Genomic DNA, 18,823 nt, shown 5'->3' with positions numbered 1-18,823 from the left:
CACCTGCCATCGCAGGGCAATGGCGCATCGCTTAACCGCTGCACCACTGCGCCAGGAGGGGTATGAGGACTCTCAGGTTTCTATCAGTGTAAAGAAGAGAATGCTTATACTGGAATTAACCCGCTATAGACGGCGAGAGTTCGCGGTTCTCATCTTGTTGCGTACAGCGGCTACACGCTGGTTGGGTGCATGGAGTGCAGGGCCAGACTCCACGCCCGTCTTTGTGCCCTGTCCTTCTTTGTGTCCTCGGTTTAGCGCTGTTTTGATTATGACACTGTTCGCATTGGTAGCTACACTCGCCGCGCTGCTTTCCTCATATTTCGACGGCATTTGCTTATTGACGGCGAAAGAGCGTTGCAGGAGAATCGGCGCGGTTGCACAAATACATGAGCGGTGTCGCTGCATGTATTTCGTTTGTATGCAATTTTCTGCGTTATCAAAAAGCTGATTTTGTTAAAGATCACATGTTTTCTCTCCCATGACATCAATCTGTCAGTCCAATTCGCTGTAAATATGTGTTCAGGCGAGCGGACCGGGTCGCGGACAATCCGTGCGGACCGCCTACCTCGTAACGAAAACGGCACTCTTCCGAGTGACCTTTGCGCGTCCTGCACCCATTCTGACTCAGCGCAGGAAACTCATGATCACTCAGGGGAGTGACGTCAGCGTGACGTGGCAGGTGGTCCGCGCGGATCATCCACGACCCGGTCCGCTTGTCTGAACCGTGGGGATTCCGGATTCATGTCGACCAGCTGGGGTTGGTTTAATGCTCGCTGTGATCGCAAAACCAATACAGGGGTTTATGCATTTCAGCTGCATCGAACTGTGGACGCTGTGGACGAAATTTGGCTCTCTAGAGCTGGGGCTAAGTTGCCGAACGTTATTCATTGACCCACCTATGACGGATCGCGCTAACAGCACAAAAAGTGTGCTCAGAGCTCACTCACGGCGAGGCAAAATGCACCTACCCTAGAGAGGAAGTCGTTGTACTCTCGGCGCCGTTCCATGGCAAGCCTCAGCCGCCGCTCGTAGTCCTCCCGGATGGGCAGGCTGACCGGCTCGGCAGGACTATCGCTCCGACCTCCGCTGCCGTCATGGGGGCCCTTGTTGGCCACTTCGGGCTCGGACGTCTTCTGCGGTGCAGGCGTGTTTTGCAGCAGAAATGTTAGTGGATCAGTTGTGGCGCGAGTGGCGTCGGCATCAAGTATCACGTGAAGAGCGCCGCTCACGTGACCGTGACGTCACCTCCATATGACTGGTGACATCACGTCTGAGCCCTAATAGTGGACTCCGTACAGGGGTTCGTGAAGTCTCTCCAGCATAACCCGCGTCCAGTATCCTCTCCCCAGAGTACCTCAAAGAAACCACCACCCTTCAGTGAATCGGTTATAGTAGTAGCACCAAGAGCTGCGTTATTTTTAAACTGTAAGCCTAACCGTAGAGGCATTTTGTGAGTATGCAAAGAGCTCCAGGGGCGGGCAACCGGCTGCCAGTGACTCGTTTTCCCTAGCAATGGTGTACTTGCTTATAAGGGTGCTTACTTTGTGACTCGTTTTCTTTTTTAAAGGGTGTAAAGAAAGGAGTGTCGTTGCCACCTGGACCGAGCCAAAGCTCTGTAACCCTGTCACGTTCGAAAATTCAACACAGAATCCAGACTTCCTAGCCCGATTTGCGAAAGCTGTATCTGGTGTATGCTGGATGGATGAATAGATAGATACTAAGAGCGTCTCCTTCAAATCTGAGCGGGGACGGACGCTACCAGGCTCAGATTTTTAGTGTTTACTTTATTTTATAAATTTTATTTAACCGAAACAATTACTATCTAGGAATTCATCCTTCTTACGCCTACGCCAAACAAAACTTCTATAAAAGTTCTTAGTGTTTTAATCTGCATAAGGCGTTACAGTCCGCGAATTCTTGATTTCTATCAGTTAAAGGCGTACCGAAGATTTAGCGTAGGTTATCTGCCTTTCTATTAAGAGCTCCGTGGGCGTCGCCATAATGCTCGCTGGACATGAACTCAGCACCTGCTCGCAGCATTCAAAGAGCAGGTGTTTTGACGCACCTATTTGTGCTCGACGGAGAGGTCTGTACCGCTAATTTTTCAACTTCTGTTCACAGCTAAATAGCTTTCCTCCTAACCATCTTCTGAAATGTCTCTCGCTGCAACCGTCACCGTTTCGTAACAACTGTAGCAGCGCTCTTTTTATAACTTGTCTTGCTACAGCACACAGCTTTCCTATATTACAGCATGTATCAGTTCTGAATCGCGCTCAGCTGTCGGCCCTGGTATTGCTCTATGTTTTCCATGCAGCAGGCGGATTCCTTTTTTTTTTTTTTTTTGCTAGGCTGTATCTGAGCAAATGGAAATTATACGAAATCGCTATGCCGTCCCTCGCTTTCACGGTTCGTTATGATATCTTCAAAAGCATTATCTCGGCATAGCACCACCTAGCGAAATAAGACGATACAAACGAGAGACTCACGTGTGTCATGAATAGGCCTTCATGCTGGAGGGTTCACTTCTTCAAGGAAGTTGAACTAGGTAGCCTGTAAAAAAGAGCGTCGCAACGAGGGAAATTAGTATCACTGCAAAATAGGACAGGGTAACTCAAGAGCGTAAGCTGCACCTGTCTGTTCCTATACGAAGGACGAGCCCTATGTGTGTTGTGTGTATGTATGAGTTTGCGTCCCGAAGCGTCACATGGGCTTTGAGGGGCGCTGTATTGGAAGGCTGTGGATTCATATAGGTCCCATGAGGGTACTTAAAGTGTGCTGACATCGTAAAGTATACAGGCGTTTGTGCATTTAGCTTTCATCGAAATACGGCCGCTGTGGCCGGGATTGAGGCCGCAACCTTGGTATCAGCTATAGCGAACATCAAAGCCACTTAGCCAAAGCGACTAGTCGAAGTATGTGCATACACAGAGCTACGCAAGGGTAATAGAGAGATGAAACTTTATTATAATAGATTTTTCCTTCAAGGACGTGCCTTCTTATTCAGAAGCACACTGGTAGTTGCGATCCCCCGAGCACAGCGGACCAATAGAAGCTGCGAGGCTCTTCCATTGGGAGGCTCTTCCATTGGGAGCCCCAGACCATTCAGAGCTGTAGACCGACCCACACACAAGAGGAAATACGTTACACTGAATGGCCAGAATAAGCAGTGCCTTGTCGCTGTGGCGTCAAAAGTTGCCTAGAAAGCTGAACCAGGAATTCTGATGTTTCTTGCAACGGATAATTTGCAACCCTTCTAGCAGTGGGTTTAGGCAGAGATGACCCCCATGTAACATGGAGCATCGCGGAGACCACTTCTGCTCAGAGATGTTACCTTTTTTAACCTGGGTCGTTTGGACAAAAGCAGCGATGTCACAACCGAACGTTTGCTGTAGAACCACGCCATTTTCGACGCGTCGATGCACGACTGTAGAAGACCGCCTGTAGCTGACGTCAACCTCAGCCGAGCTCCATAGAAGCCCTCATGCGTGACTCGAATGCAAGCTCTGTGAAAGCGATCAGCAAGCTATAGTGTGCGCAATGCCGGCTCCCCGTAAGCGTCACATAGATACGTTGAAAACAAGAGTGTGCCAAGACTTGTGCTTTAGGCTTTTCTTCTATCCCCCTGCCTTTTCCTTTTTGTTTTTGCACCCTGATGACTGAAAAGGGTGGTATGTTCCACGTATAAAATCTACGCTAGACGAGATCTATCACTCCAAATTCAAGATAAATAAAAGAAAAAGGGTAGAATGGACAGAAAAGTGAAGAAGGAGGTGGTCCTGCGAAACAGAGCGTAGGCGAAGAGCGTCGATGGGGAGACGTGCTCAAAAGCCGCGCCTGGGACCATTACGTCGGTGGGCTGCCCTCATTAACGTGAACGCTGGCTCCCGCGTCGCGCCCCCGTTTCCGTAGCGCCGCCCGGCGATACTCTTCCAACGTATGTGCCACCGCTGCGCTCCCCCCTCCCCTCCCCCCAACCACCACCCCCTTTATTCTCGTTGTTACGTGCTTTGCTTCTTTGCAGTTTTGTAGCCATTTTATTTCGTTGCTCTTTTTTTTTTCGGTAACGTATGCCATTGCGTTGGGCCTACGTAGCGCTGAATAATCTTTCATTGCAGGAAATATACTTTTCGCGGAAAATCCGAGTTGGAGAGGGGCGCGTGTCCTGAATAGCGAGGTTAACCATGCGTCGCATCCGATTTGTTGCGTATTATTCGCTGCCTAAGCGATTTCAGCGAACTACTTTATTCTTTATTTGAGAGTTTTGTACTTTCCAGACCACGTCCTGGAAAAACTATAAAAGAAACGATCGAAAAATAAAGGAAATAAAAATAGAAAGAGTAGAAAGCCGTCATTGTACGGTGTATGCCCGCAAGCATACCTCGAGTAGATAGGGGTGCTCGGTTGTACAATAACTCGTCAAAATAATGAATAATAAATGTTTGCAGGCTGCCAGATACTACAAGATTAAAAGTGAAGCAGTATTTTCGGGGATCACCAAGCGCATACAATGCAGTTCTTATTTCATTACTGCGAATCATTACACGATCCGTAATAAAGTTATATGCCACCTCAGATATGGCGATGATTGTGTCAGAAAACTGTGTGGCTAGCAACAAAAATCCACTAGGCTAGATTACTGCAATGATAGTTTTGCGGCAATTTTTTTTACCACTCTGGGCACTGTGCTCGAGTTCAGTAATGCCAGTGGAAGATGCGGCTATTCTGAACGTTCCTTAACAATGCCCGCATCCTTGAGCCATATGAAAATTTTCGGAGATGCACACCCAAAACGCTTGGTGGAATGGCAGCAGAAATGAATGCTCACTGATTGCGCATAAAAAGGCATGCCTTCTGATGATGATGATGATGATGTCCTCGGGCTGAATTCGAGGGCACCTTCTTCGCCTACTGCTTCAAGCTCATAGTAATCTTCCTTCTTTTCCAAGCTTCATATCGGGATGACATAGAAAACGTATCCTTCAACATACGTTGCATTGTATACTGTGTACACTTAGAGAAAATAGAAAAACAGATACCTTTAGCATAGCGCGCTCCATGTACCGCGTACCGCGCCCCACCACTGCGCATGCGCAGGTCGCCCTGAGGGCGACAGGTGGCGCCACTTTCCCCGTCAACAGCGCTCCCGCGCCTGCCGTGTCGAGACCATAGCACAGCGCGGCCACTACGGCACCTCTTTCTTCCTTCCTTCTCTCTCCCTCCCCTTACGGCCCGCTTCCGGTGTTCACCGATATGTGAGACAGACACTGTGCCATTTCTTTTCCCCAAGAACCAATTTTCAATTTTTACCATAGCGCATACCACTACTGTTACCGTGCACCGCACGCGTCCAGTGCGCAGGCGCTGATTGGTTCCAATGCGGCAAGTGGGCACGCAGCTGGCCAGTACCTGGCGCAATCTGGCGGCCTCAGAACGATAGGTTTGTATGGAATGACTATACTAATTATATATCGTGTCCCCCATGTCAGGGTTTTCGCCGCCGCGGTGGCTCATTGGTTATTGCGCTCGGTTGCTGACCCGAAATACGCGGGTTTGATCCCGGCCGTAACGGTCGAATTTCTATGGAGGCGAAACTCTAGAGGCCCTTGTAATGTCGATGCCAGTGCACGTTAAAGAACCCCAGGTGGTCGAAATTTCCGGAGCCCTCCACTACGGCGTCCCTCATAGCCTGAGTAGCTTTGGGACGTTAAAACCCATAAACCAACCAAACCATGTCAGGGTTTCCAGACGCCGTCTACCAGGAATAAGCGAGACTACAATAATTAAAAATTGCGATTTACATTGTTCTGCTGTATTTTTCAGCGCCACAAAGGATTATTATTTGCGCAAAGAGCTATCGACTGGCTCAACAAAAATATAGACAATTAATGTCAGTATACTGTCCTCTAAGAGGCTTTGTAAATATCAGTGCGTATGCAGCGTACTATGTGTGGTTGACGCGTATCTCCCCAGGCCCCAGGGTATACACGCGAATATATATGCAGTATAGTGTCTACGAGCGGCGATGCAGTTCGATCGCTTGTAGTCCACATACCAGTGGCTGTTATTTCGGTGCTTTTACTTTCGATCGAGTATCGAGCCGAACGAAGGTGCACCATTTTTCGAATCCCGTTCGAGTTCTGTCGCGAGCAGGGCCTGATGCGTGTCGAGTTGTGTGAAAGCGTCAGCTGATAAAAAGGTAGAAACTGTGGCCAGTGACACGACATCACGTCATCGCGTGCGTTAAAATATATTATATTTTGCTTATTTTTGTTTGCACATAAGCACGGACGTCTGCGAGGCCTTGCACGATTGCGATAGACAGATAACGCTGCGAGTTTCACCTCGCCACTGCCGCCCTCTGCGATGGTTCAGCAGCTATGGCGTTTGCCTGCTGAGTGCAAGGTTGTGGGTTCGGTGTCCATACAAATTGGGTAAGCTTGTATTTTTTTTTTTCACTCAATTCAAGTTTATTTGCATCTATACATGTACAGATGACGGGAGTGCAGACAAAAAGCCAAATGGATTTGGCTTGACGGGGTCTGTACCCCCTACAGAAATTTCACTATGCACAATAAAGAGAACGCAAAGATACAATAATGGATAAACGAAAAAAAAGTATTAGTGAACATTCTATAACATTCTATGCTATAACAGAAATACATACGGCCAAAAAAAAAATCAATGATAGAATGCTGAAAGGATTTAAAAAGCAGAAAGCATAAAATTATACAAATAAAATAGCTTTGAAATTCACAAACATAAATAATAAGTTACTAACAAGCAAAGAAAATTGGTTAGACATTCATGGCGTCAGTGTATACTACAGCAAAGCAAACAAAAAAAAACGAATCCACAATGAGCCCATAAAAGGAGAGCTACGTTGTTATTAAGTTTCTAATGAGTTTAACAAAGATGGCAGTGTGAAAGGCGTAACACACCGTACACCGTACACACATATGAAGGTGAAAGGCTAAAATATGTGTGTAAGGTGATCTCCATGCGCACACAAAGTTTTCTACCGCCACGTACGTGGCTCCGGGCTGAAGGCTGCACCCTCTGTCCTCAGCTACTATAATCACTTTCGTGAAATAAAATTTCTTTCGATTACTACTAGAAATCATTTTTTTTTTATTATTATTATGCTCTGAACTCTTTTTCCGTGTTGTATCTGAAGTGTGCTTTTATTTATTTTTATTTTTTTCAGAATGCCCTAACGGTACCATTGCACATTAAAGAGAGGAGGAGCGATAACGTACAGGAAAGCAAACACAAGGAAATCAAACTATACGGAAATATTTTTTTACACATTTCCTACAGAGCAGCAGGAGCAAAACATAAACGTACTGGTAGTTTAAACACCGGATCATAAAAACATGTTTGTAATGCAGGTGTGAAGCAGCTTAAGCATAGTAGCCACTGGAACACCGAGGCGGCTCATCGTAACCGCACCAGGTTGGGAACTTGTCTCTTAAATTGCGAAAAATGTGGGCGTAGCCGGGAGGCTATGAGGATGGTTTGGTTTGGTTTATGGGGTTTAACGTCCCAAAGCGACTGAGGCTATGAGAGACGCCGTAGTGGAGGGCTCCGGAAATTTCGATCACCTGGGGTTCTTTAACGTGCACTGACATCGCACAGTACACGGGCCTCGAATTTCTCCTCCAAAGAAATTCAACCGCCGCGGCCGGGATCGAACCCGCGTCTTTCGGGCCAGCAGCCGAGCACCATAGCCACTGAGCCACCGCGGCGGCGGAGGCTATGAGGACTCATCCTCCCATTTCTCTTTGGTCAGAAGGAGATGACGCGACCCAGGAGTTTTGATGTCAATGATTTTTTTTTTTTATTACGGCAGACATAGCACCGTCGCTTAAAGTGAACCACCAGGAACAAACGAAATCACAAGCGAAAGAAAGTACACAGGACATCATCCGGGCTAGAACGCACTGCCGCTGGAGGGCGTTCACCCCGGCTAGCCAAAGAACGCATGCGCTGAAGGAAAGAGTAAAGCTACAGTGGCGTGACCAACTGTGGCGTGACCCAAGAAAGGCAAGTAAAACAAGACAAGACGGAAATAAATGACATGCAAGGCCCAAGGAAGAAAACGTCTTATCATTTAGAGAGCAGCCGTACACTGTAATTTCCCCGATTGTTATTGTATTGCTGCTACTGCTTAACCCCAGGAAACCTTCTTATTGCTGAAAAATTAGCATCAAAAGGGGGCAGTCGCACTGCAGAAGACACACCTGGTTGTCCCATTTTTTTTTTCTCGAACTAGAATGAACTGATTCAACAAAGAAGGGTTTTACTGAAGTTCATTCCCTGCAGCAGCGTTACTAATGCACCTGCCTGGTGCACGCGATGTGATTTTATGCCTGTTCTATCTGATGGAAATGTGGACAACAGCAGTCACGTCATTTCCTCGTTGAAAGCTGCGTTCCGCCTTCCGCAAATTCAAAAGGAGGGGGGGGGGGGGGCGACAAGCTGGCGAGTATCGCGAGTGCTAGTTTCGGTTAGCAGCATGAGGAAATCACGCCATGCAACCACTTTCACAAAAAATGAGGCCACAGCGGTTGTCAACACGCGAAACCATCGACCAGCCAAAGCTATTTTGAGTTCGGCTTGGCGACGACACCCGCCGTCTGCTACATGAGCTACATACACGTTGTCATTAGGGAAATGAACTTATTCGTCAACTACCCTCTGAAATTAAGATTAGGGACCCCTCAGTCCGGTTATTACATTTGAACGTTGGCGGAAGACGCCGTAACATAAAAATAGTGGACAGCCAAATGCCAAACGAGCCCCAGGCAAGACGACAAGCAATGATTTTACACGCGACAGGCGCACGTCCTCCGGAAACTAGGCTAATATACTCATCATGCCGCTAATGCTCTACAGTCATGAATGGCGTGGGACGGCTCATTTTCGCAGCTGTCGAGAGATCGAAGCTGGTGCAGAGCGCTGCCATTACATCTCCTTATTTCCGACGCCTTCCTGCTATTGGAAGCTCGAGCAGAAAAGGCATTCCTATTTAAGGGGTCATAACTCTAACCAAAATAAAACCGTTGTCCTTCACCAACTTCTTAGTATTGACCAAAATAAAACTGCTCTCCTTTAGCAACTCCTTCATTGGTAAAGCAATCTTCAGGCGTTGTGATACAGGGCCTGTACTTAGGCGTCGCATTCCGGAATCGAGTAATTCCAAAGCAATTCCAACGGCCTTCGGAATGGCTGTCAGTGACGCGTGTGATGTGGCATGGCGCTCAAGCGCATATTAGGCTGTATCCCCATATTTTGTGCAGAGACAATTGGTGTACACGTGCACCGCAATTTCCGGTATACAGTGCATGGATTAAGTCCATGTTCTGAAGTTGAATTTTTGTGCTTTGGTGACTCTCTATAGGCCCTGACTATACCGTATGCACATATGTTTTTTTAATAGCATCCAATATAGCTTGAAATGCCCAGTGCGATTATATCACGAAGTTTGGTGGCATACTCGCTTTGTGCCGCTGCCACCATCGCGTGGCTGAATTGTCGCACGCGTTCTTACTGCTCCTAGTTGCTACCTCTATTTCGAGCATGAACCTACAAATAAGTGAGCAAATGGATGGCGGAATCTTGGAAAGCGGTCCCTTGTCCATTTGTAGTAAATCTCTTCGCTAAATATGGCTTGAGTACGTCTGCACCAGACGAATAGAGTGACACAGCGAAGAGAACGAAGGCGATGGCTGGTTTTCTGTCGACATAGAAACGACAGCCCGCATCATACAAACCAGCGCGTGTCTAGTCACTCTACTCGTTACACGCCTCGCCACTTCGCACTACGTACTGGGTGCTAACAGCTTTGCAAAAAAATTCGCTGTGGCTTAGCTTGGTTACGCCCGGTAATTGCGAAAGCAATATTCGTACCTACGCCATGGTACAGCTGGTAGTGTAGCTGGTGGTGGTGCTTGTGGTTAGGTACTCAAGTAACACTTGTTGCTGGGCTAGTCGGTGCATTATTCTTCGTACAAAAGTTAGCGCAAAACACGACACTCACAAGAAAGGTGGACAGGACAGCGCGTTTCCTGTCCACCCTTCTTGTGAGTGTCGTGTTTTGCGCTAACTCTTGTGGTTAGACTTGTGGTGATGCATCGGTTATACAATCCAATCCAATCCACTCCAATCCAATCCACTCATATTCAATCCAATCCAATCAAATCCAATGTAATATACTCTAATCTAATCTAATCCAATCCAATCCAATCCAGTCCAATCCAGTCCAGTCCAGTCCAGTCCAATCCAATCCAATCCAATCTAATCTAATTCAATCTAATGCAATCAAGGTCAAATGAAGGTCAATGGTGGTCACCGCCGCGGCACGGCAAACGCGTGAAAGTGCAAGTAGTATTGCTTTGGTGGCCACCGCCGCGGCACGATGGTGGTCACCGCCGCGGCACGGCAAAGGCGTGAAAGTGCAAGTAGTATTGCTTTCGCAATAAAAAAAAAATTGTTTTAGTCCAGAATTGATACCGGAGGACTGTACATCGGGTGGGGAATGTATACCTGAAATTACGGCGCTTGACGGACTTGGACAGCCGCCCGGTGCCGAAGTGGCTGATTGTTGGACGGCATAGTGTTACTGATTCTACGCACGAAAGGCATCTGAAGCACTTTTTATCTATCTGACATTAACGAACTCGTTGGAATCACTGAATCAGGAAATTAAGCACTAGAGTGCGCTTTGCATTCCTCCCTCTTTCTTCTCTTTCCTTGTTCCTGTTCTTTGGCTCTAATACCTAGCCAGCACGTCTGGTTAGCATCCCTTCCTTTGCTCTTCTCTCTTCCTCCTCACTTTTGTCCTCTCTTCTACTCCCTTTTCTCTTCTCCTCTTCCTGTCTCATGCTTGGCGATGAAGGCGGCCTATTTTAGACGGCTCCAAAACGCTGCATTAGTTGTAAGCCTAGAGGACGCATAAGTTGAACGAGGTATCAGTTGTTCACAACGAGTCATTCACGGTGCAAACTATAGAATAGGAGGACGTTGGTAGGAAATAAGAAACAAATTGGGAATAAGCATGTACTTTAGGTAACTGCCCCAAACAGCGCATTGGGCGTATTAAACCTCTTCACATCGAAATTGTCGCTATAGAGAATGGCTTGATATAAAAAAGGACACATCGACCACTTCCACTGAAAGCCCTCGTACGAAACCACATTTATTTGCTTGCTCGAAATGAAATATCCGCCCCATTGGATACAGCTAAACAATTTTTGTCCAAAGGAAGAGAAATGTTGACTGACCGTTTCGCGCCGTGTTGTTCACCTCGAAGCGTTGTGCAACGTATTTCGACACTAATTTAACAAGCCGCATACAATTCAACGACGGTCGGTAAAGTTCCTGTATATGCGGACTTTCACCCGTCGTGACGCCTAATCCTCGGTTGACGGTTTGTAAGCGTAACCGCCGAATCAGGTGGGAAGCTGACTTTAGGGATTTTATTCATTGATTTAGTACATACTGAGGACCCTTGGGTCCAAGAAGAGGTAGGTGCATTAGAATACATAAAAAACAACAACCAATAAATCGAGAACAAGCAAGCACCAAATTACGCAATTTTTAATCACACTATGTAGCTATCAGTAAATCATTGTTCCGATATCGTGCGAAGATACTTGCAGAGATAAGGCGGCCTTGGATGATTAAGAGATAGGGAGATGGCTATTAGTGGAAGGGGCCGTTACCTACACAGTAGTGTGACTGATAATGATGATAAACAAGGATAAGAAGAAGGAGATAATGATGATCACCATCATGATTTTACAAATATATTCGTCACGCTCAGCCCATGCGCACAGTTTCCATTTCTAGCCCTCCTTTTCTTGCAATGAAGGAAGCATAAACTTCATTTGAATCTGAAAGTTGAAGCAACCTGACTGTGTAGCTTCTGCTGTAATCGGTTTCATATCCGCAACGGGATTGAAACGGGGCTAGTGTCAACAGCGGCTTTTAAAAAACCGTAGGTCCGTCATTTTGGGTCAAGACCAGTGCCGCTAAGCACTGCGCGAAGGGAAATAAGAATGACGAAAAGGCTAGAAATAATTTTTTGAGAGGGCAGCACTCTAGGATATACCCACACCCTTTGAAAGACTAAGAAAAGCTTCACGGCAATAATTATGCGTGCATAGTGGCGAAAAAGGTATACAGCTCGATAAAAGTGAACTCTAGCCGCTTGGGACGCCCGGGTCTTTGACCCTGCAGTACGGCGTAACGCAGAGCTTATGAAATGCGACATCGGATGCCTCTAGATGCAAATATGCGTCCAGTCGTCCCACTTAACCGACGGGTATTAGCGGCAGCTCGCTCTATATCCAGGGTATAAAGCCGAAATTATGGAGCGCACCTGAGGTACCGTGGCGCCCCCCTGCGGCGGGTCGTAAAACTCTCGCCCTCCTTTTTTTTTACCCCCACGCGCAAGGCTTGGACCTCAGCAGAGCGGCGGTGGCATATTTGGGGCCGCTGGTTTCGAAACCGGGTCACGCGTTGTCGCGAGGGCGGTGGTGGGTTTTCGTCCTGCCACGGAAAAGGTAGAAATGTACGCAGCGCCGGTGATGAAATTGGGTCGACGACTGGTGCGCAAAGTGCATTAGCTGGTCGCACATCTTTCCGCCTCCCTCTGCCTGCCTGCGTGTGTGTGTCTGTGCGTGTAGGTGCGTTATTGTCTCATATGCTGTGGTGGCGACGGGCTCTGCCCAGCGTCACGTATTGCCCGTCGTCATGTCAGGGCTTTCGCGCTAGCACGCAGAGAGGTGTAGAGGGGGAGGGGTTGAGGGAAGAGGGCGAAGAGGGTGGCTTCGCGCCCGGGTTGGCCCGGTCGGGGTCATCGCTGTCGGGCGTCACGGGTGTTCCCGCTCCCCCACTTCGCGGACTGTTCTCCTGGAACTGTGATTAACATGGGTTAATGGCGCTAACGCGCGCCCGCGTTTATATGTGATGGCGTAACTGCCGCGGCTGTTCTCATTTCGGTTTCTCCTTCACTTTTGAGTGTTTGTCGCTGTGGCCGTTCCGGAATATGCACCCGGCTGGCGTTGCTTTTTTCTTTTTGCGTTTCTGGCATTGCCTGCGTTTAATATGCCTCCCTGTCGCGTAGCATGAGTGCGTTTGCAGTGCCGTTTTTAGCGTGAACTGGTGAGATCATGCTAAGCTTTTCCAGTCATTTTAAATGTAAAAATATGCATAACAAATTAAAGCGCTCATTCCCTTTTATTTGAGAGTGTCTTGGTTGTTCAGCTGAATAAGAAGGCCACCAAGCCGATTATTTGTTTCGAGGTATGAATAAGCGTTAATTTAGGCTCAAGTGTCACCGACGCCGGCGCGCACAGATGGTGAGCAGTTCTCCTTTTTATTGATTATTACTGATTCTAACTGCGCTAATGCCACCTCCACAGTGTAACATTCGCGTGCTGTGAGGTTAACTACTGAGCCCTGCGCTCACATTTGCGAAGGAAGGGGGTTGGTGCTCGAAATGAGGCAATGCGATGAAGAGGGAGGTGCGACAAAGGTGTGAACTTAAAGACTACAGGTCAGCGCTGTATGTCGACGCTGCCGAGCACAGACACAAAGGGGATGGTGGAAAAATCTAGGGTGGAAAAGATCTAGGGTGGAAAAATAACGGGCCCCCTTCAGGCGGTCAAGTGCATCGTCGAGGCGGGGCAGCGGGTACACATCGAGACGAGTGATAGCGTTCAACTTGCGGTAATCTACGCAGAAGCGGAGTGTTCCATCCTTCTTGCGCACAAGGACGACAGGGGAGGACCAAGGGCTACAAGAAGGGGCGATGATTCCCTGGTCAAGCATGTCGCATACGTGCTGCTGGATGACTCTCCGTTCAGCTGGCGCGACACGGCGAGGTTGGTGATGAATAGGCCCACGGTTTTCGGTGTTTATCCGGTGTTGGGCCCAGGAAGTGCACCCGAGTTCACTGGCGCTTAGAGCAAGGCAACTGCGATGCTCGAGCAGCAAGGCCTTCAGAGAGGCGAGCTCCGCGCAGGTCAGGGTGGGCCCAAAGTTAAATGCGTCCCATGATAGGACCGCCGGCGCTGGAGTGTGGTGAGATGGTTTTTCATGCTGCAAAGACGCAACCGGTGATGCTGAGTCCAAGACTGACACTGCACCCAATTGCGTGCCGGGAGTCAGCACTAGCGGTGCGCGGCTGATATTAAGCATTAACACGTGGGCCTCTCCATTGAGCACCGACAGAAGGCTTCGAGGGGAGGTCATCTCTCGGGCCGGAGCCGAACACCGGGTAGGTTCGAAAATCACATCCGCTGTGATCGGATTGTCAGACTTGGCATGCACCCAAGTTGCCGCACCCGGTGGCAGAGTCACGGCGGTCGCCACAGTCACGGTAGTGACGTCGACTGGCTTGACTCGACGTGGCCACTTCGTTCCGAGGTAGCGCACAGATCCTGAAGCGCGCTTGGTCGCCGACACCAGGGACTGCCACAGGGTGACACCGACGCTGGAAATCCAGCTAAGCCAACCCGGCCCACACAGAGTTTGGCTCGCACGTGGTTCTGTGGTGGTAAAATTGAGAACGACTCCGGCTTGCTGGAACCACCCGCACCCGAGGACCACTGGCCAAATAGGGCTGTCCGCGACAACAAACTCTGTGGAGATGGTCTTTCCGAGTGCTGTCACGTTGATGGTAACACGTCCGACTTGCTCCACCGGGGCGCCGTTAAAAGCTACGAGCCGGGTTTTGGCGGCTGGAAGAAGCAGGTGGGGCGCGTTGACAATAAGCAATTTGTCGAGCACATTAACAGCCGCTCCAGTGTCAACCAAGGCCGCTACGTGCCGATCAAGCAGGGCGACGTCAACGAGCACGTAGGGAGCTTCCGTTGTCATCGAAGCCGACGAAAGAAGGGGACGCGGCGAACTAAGGAGTGCGGGGACGGACTTTATCCGGGGGCACCGTTCCACCGAATCGTTTTCCGACGTCGGAGGGCCAGCACAGTCCCTCGCGTAGTGTCCCCTCAGGCCGCAGCGGAAGCAGGTCGTGCGGGTGTCATTACGCCTGCGTCGGGTAGAGGCCGCTGTGGGGACTGAGAACCGAGGAGCCTGCACCGGGACGCTGTGCTCGGAAGACGGTGGCGACCCCCGCGTGGCCAGCAAAGTCGATTCCGCCTCGACGGCGAGCGCCATGGCGGTGCGGACGGACTCAGGACGCCCAGAGCGGACCAAGCGCTGCACCTCAGGGAGTCGGATGGCGTCGACGAATGCCTCGGTGCCGACCAGGGCCACGGCGTTCTGAGGCGCCCCCGGCAACGACTGCAGAGCCAGGCGTTCAATGGCGGCGGCGAGGTCCTGGTATGTCTCCCCGGGCTTTTGACGGCGGACTCGCAGGCGGTGGTACTGCACACGGGGGTGACCTGAGGCACTGTAGTGGTCGGCGAGGAGGCCCGCCAGGACAGTATAAGAGCCCAGCTGGTCAGGCAGCACGTTCTGCAGCAGCTCAGTCGCGCGGCCTCTCAGTTTGGCGACGAGCATCCGTGCCTTCATCTGCTCGTCCCAGCCTCTCGCCGCCGCAATACTGTCCAGCTGGATGCGGTAAGCATCCCACGAAATGGTGCCGTCGAACGTGGGCAACTCCACGACGTCCAATGATGCGCCCGCGCCGAGTACGCTGTTGGCGGCTACGACCGCAGGTACAGCGACGGCAGAGCTGGGTACAGCGGTGGCGGGGACGTCCAGAGGCACCGGACCCGTGTTCGGCTCGCCTGGCAGAAGGCGACGGAAGTCGCGCCGGATCGCCTCCATCTCCCCAGCCTGGACAGTCAGACGGGCCTCCCATGCGTCCATCCGCTGAGTAAAAATATCGAGGAGGCGCTCAATACCGGCGTCCAGCCGCTGCGGAGAACCGAGCCCCTCCGAGCGCCCAGGTGCAGCGATGCCGGCCGCGGCGTCGTCGGCGCCGTCGGCTGGTGGCGGAGTCCTGTCGACTGGCACGTCGGGGACTTGATTCTGGGAGCGGGTGAGCGGCATGATCCCACCGCTGCCACCAAATGTTACGGGACGGCGGGCCCGCGCAGAGAAAGGCACAGAGACTCAGACACAGGAGACTCAGACATAACCGGCCGGGGCGATTCACCTTTGTTCTCTACCTCACGCGCTAGCGCCGCGCGCTCTCCCCTCGCGCTCGCCCCGCGCCTCTTCTTTATTTGTATACCGCAGCGCGCTCTTGGTTGCGAAGGTCGTATGCCGTTACAATATGTTGTGGCTATAGCTGACCACAAAGGAGAATGCATAGCAGCTGCGACCATACCAGCGAAAAGTCTGAAAGAGAGGTAAGTACAATCACTCATCGACCACGTGGAATGTACAGCTCTTCTTCGCCGGACAAATGAAAATTAAAGTTGGTTATGAGGAAAGGAAGGACGTTATAACTGTCTCGGTTCTCGATGCATAAACGCTCAATCAGGGAAAGGAGGGAGTGAAACAGGGAGGAGAGGGAGGTGACCGAAAGGTCGGCCCCGTGAGCTCCCTCTCCGTCATGTTCTGCGCTGCCAGCCATAAAGGGAAACGAGGAGTGGAGAGGGCGACGTGCTCGAGCTAGGAGGAGTGTTGCAGGTTAAAAGTGGGCTTTTCCGCATGAGGCGGATTTAAGCTGTTTGACGGCGGAACGAATCACTAACCCATCAACGCAGCTGTTTGGTCCAAGATCATTTATCGAGTCATTTCACCTCAGAAAAGCCGAGCACCAGGCCAGGGTAAAATCTTACCATCATCATCATCATCATCATCAGCCTGACTTCGACCACTGCAGTGCAAAGGCCTCTCCCATGTCTCTCCAATCAATCCTGTCCTTTGCCAGCTGCGGCCACCGTATCCCCGCAAACTTCTTAATCTTATCCGCCCTCTTAACTTTCAGCCTCCGATTGTCACGCTTGCCTTCTCTTGGAATCCACTCCGTTACCCTTAAGGACCAGCAGTTATCTGTCAACCACCCAGGAGGACTCCGCAGAGTGGCCACCTCTACCATCGCGTACTGTAAACTCTGTGACACGTCCGCCTGTGCGTCCGCCGGATGTGTCTACAACAGATGATCAAATCAGGGCGATGCTGAAACAGCTGATAGGCACCTTACGGCTGATAATTGCTGGAGTGGACACGCCAATTGCTAAGGCTGCTGTCCAAATTTTAGACGCTATTGAACCGGTGCTTGCCACCCTTTAATAGCAGTCAAAAATTATGGCTCTACCGTCGTCAGCACCCTCACTACAGGAGAGAATCTCTCGATCGGCAGTATTACAATGGAATGCTCGAGGTCTGCGAGGCCGCCTAGCAGATTTCAGGCAGAGGATTTTCAAGTACCGATTTCCAGTGCTTGTAATATGTGAGCCTAATATCACATCTCCTTTTCGACTGTCCGGTTATGAAAGTTTCCTCTCTGAAGCGGCTGGGCATGTGAGCAAGGTACTACTATGCGTCCGTCGTGACCTCACTTACATTCGGCACCAAATTCCTGGGGGCAGTAGCAACGAGTATGTTGCAATCACTGTGACTCTGAATGGGCGCACAATCTCTATTATAGGTGGTTACCTGGGCGGTGGAGGAGGGAGTGGTGAGTGTGGAAAGGTGCTCATTTAGCTTGGTAAGCTGGGAGGTAAGAGAGGAGGTGGTTGTCTGGAGGGTTTGGGTCAAGGCGTGGATCTGTTGTTGTAGGTCGTGGGAAATTCGCTGTTGCTCTCGCTGCTGGCGTTCCAGCATAGCGAGCCGGAGGTCGAAGGAGCGGCTCTCGTCAGTCAGGGATGGAGAGGGTGGTGCAGTGGAAGAGACGCTGGGAAGGGACGCTGGAACCGAGGAGCCTTTAACTTTGGCGGCGTAGGAGCCTGGTGGTGACGTGACCGGAGCTGACGGAGGTGAATGATTAGAGGAAGAGGAGGGGGTGGGTTGCGTGGCCCGGCGCAAAGCTAGGCGTCGTAGGTACGCAGCTTTGGCACACTCGCGTTGTTTACCGAGGAGAAAGGGGCAAGTGGGGTCGAGGGAGGAGTGGGTGTTTACCTGGCAATGAACGCACCAGGGCTGGGCACATACATGAGCGGAAGGGTCGGCGGGTAGAGGAGCAGCACAGCGACGGCACTTTGCCGGGACGCTGTGCTGTGGACACTGGTGGGCGCGGTGTCCAAGAGCGAGACAGCGGGTGCAGGTGGGAGGCTTAGACTTATGGGGACGGCACCGGAAGGCAACGCGTTTGAAATACACAAAGTGGGGGATTACGGTTCCAGCGAAAGTTATGAGCACCGACTGAGTGGTGCCCATCATACGAGCAGCAAGAATATCGGTTTTGAATGATTCGATATCATGCATGAGGTCATCAGGGGTGAAGTGGCCACCGACGTTATGGATGACGCCGAGGCATGAGATGGGAGGATTAGGGGCATATGTTTTAATGGTAATAGGCTTACCGTGAAGCTGAAGATGCGTGATAGAAAGCAGGAGGTGGGCGGTGAGAGGGGAATGAGTTTTTAAAAAGACGAGGCTTTGGGCTGGCTTGGCCTGAAGGGTAATCTCCGCACTGCTCTCGGAGGACAGTTGTGCAGCGGAGACGACTGCGGCGAGGACGTCGTAGAGCGGTATCTTGGGGTTGAGGGTGCCAGGGGGAAGCTGGATGCCAACTGTGATGAGCTCGGTGCGGGGCCGGGTGGCGGAGGCAGGCTTACGGCAGGCACCGATGGTGGTCCAGCCGACCTCAGGGGCCGGAATGAGATGGCCGTCGACCGGGGACGCCGTAAGGTCCATGTCTGTTGTGTCGTCAGCCTGAGCCGCAATCTGCGACGCAGGT

The 18,823-nt window shown here is 50.6% G+C and overlaps 1 protein-coding gene across 4 annotated transcripts in view; it reads right to left on the bottom strand.

Annotated features, from left to right (window-relative positions):
• LOC149335129 (uncharacterized) overlaps nucleotides 1–18,503 on the bottom strand; it is a 38,178-nt gene extending 19,675 nt beyond the window's left edge. For all 4 annotated transcript variants that reach the window (XM_089553749.1, XM_089553746.1, XM_089553747.1 and 1 more), the window contains exons 1-3: nucleotides 18,447–18,503; nucleotides 2,487–2,550; nucleotides 969–1,133 (exon numbers count right to left, since the gene is read on the bottom strand). In XM_089553749.1, coding sequence (XP_089409875.1) covers nucleotides 969–1,133; nucleotides 2,487–2,495 — 174 coding nt within the window. In that variant the 5' untranslated portion in view covers nucleotides 2,496–2,550; nucleotides 18,447–18,503. The remainder of the gene's footprint in view (nucleotides 1–968; nucleotides 1,134–2,486; nucleotides 2,551–18,446) is intronic.
• Nucleotides 18,504–18,823: the final 320 nt, after the last annotated feature.

The sequence above is a fragment of the Amblyomma mixtum genome, chromosome 7 (genome assembly GCF_055824585.1).
Source record: "Amblyomma mixtum isolate Tamu chromosome 7, ASM5582458v1, whole genome shotgun sequence".
Taxonomy (NCBI): domain Eukaryota; kingdom Metazoa; phylum Arthropoda; class Arachnida; order Ixodida; family Ixodidae; genus Amblyomma; species Amblyomma mixtum.
Note: the sequence above shows the minus strand (reverse complement) of the source record. Positions and strands in the feature narration are given on the sequence as shown.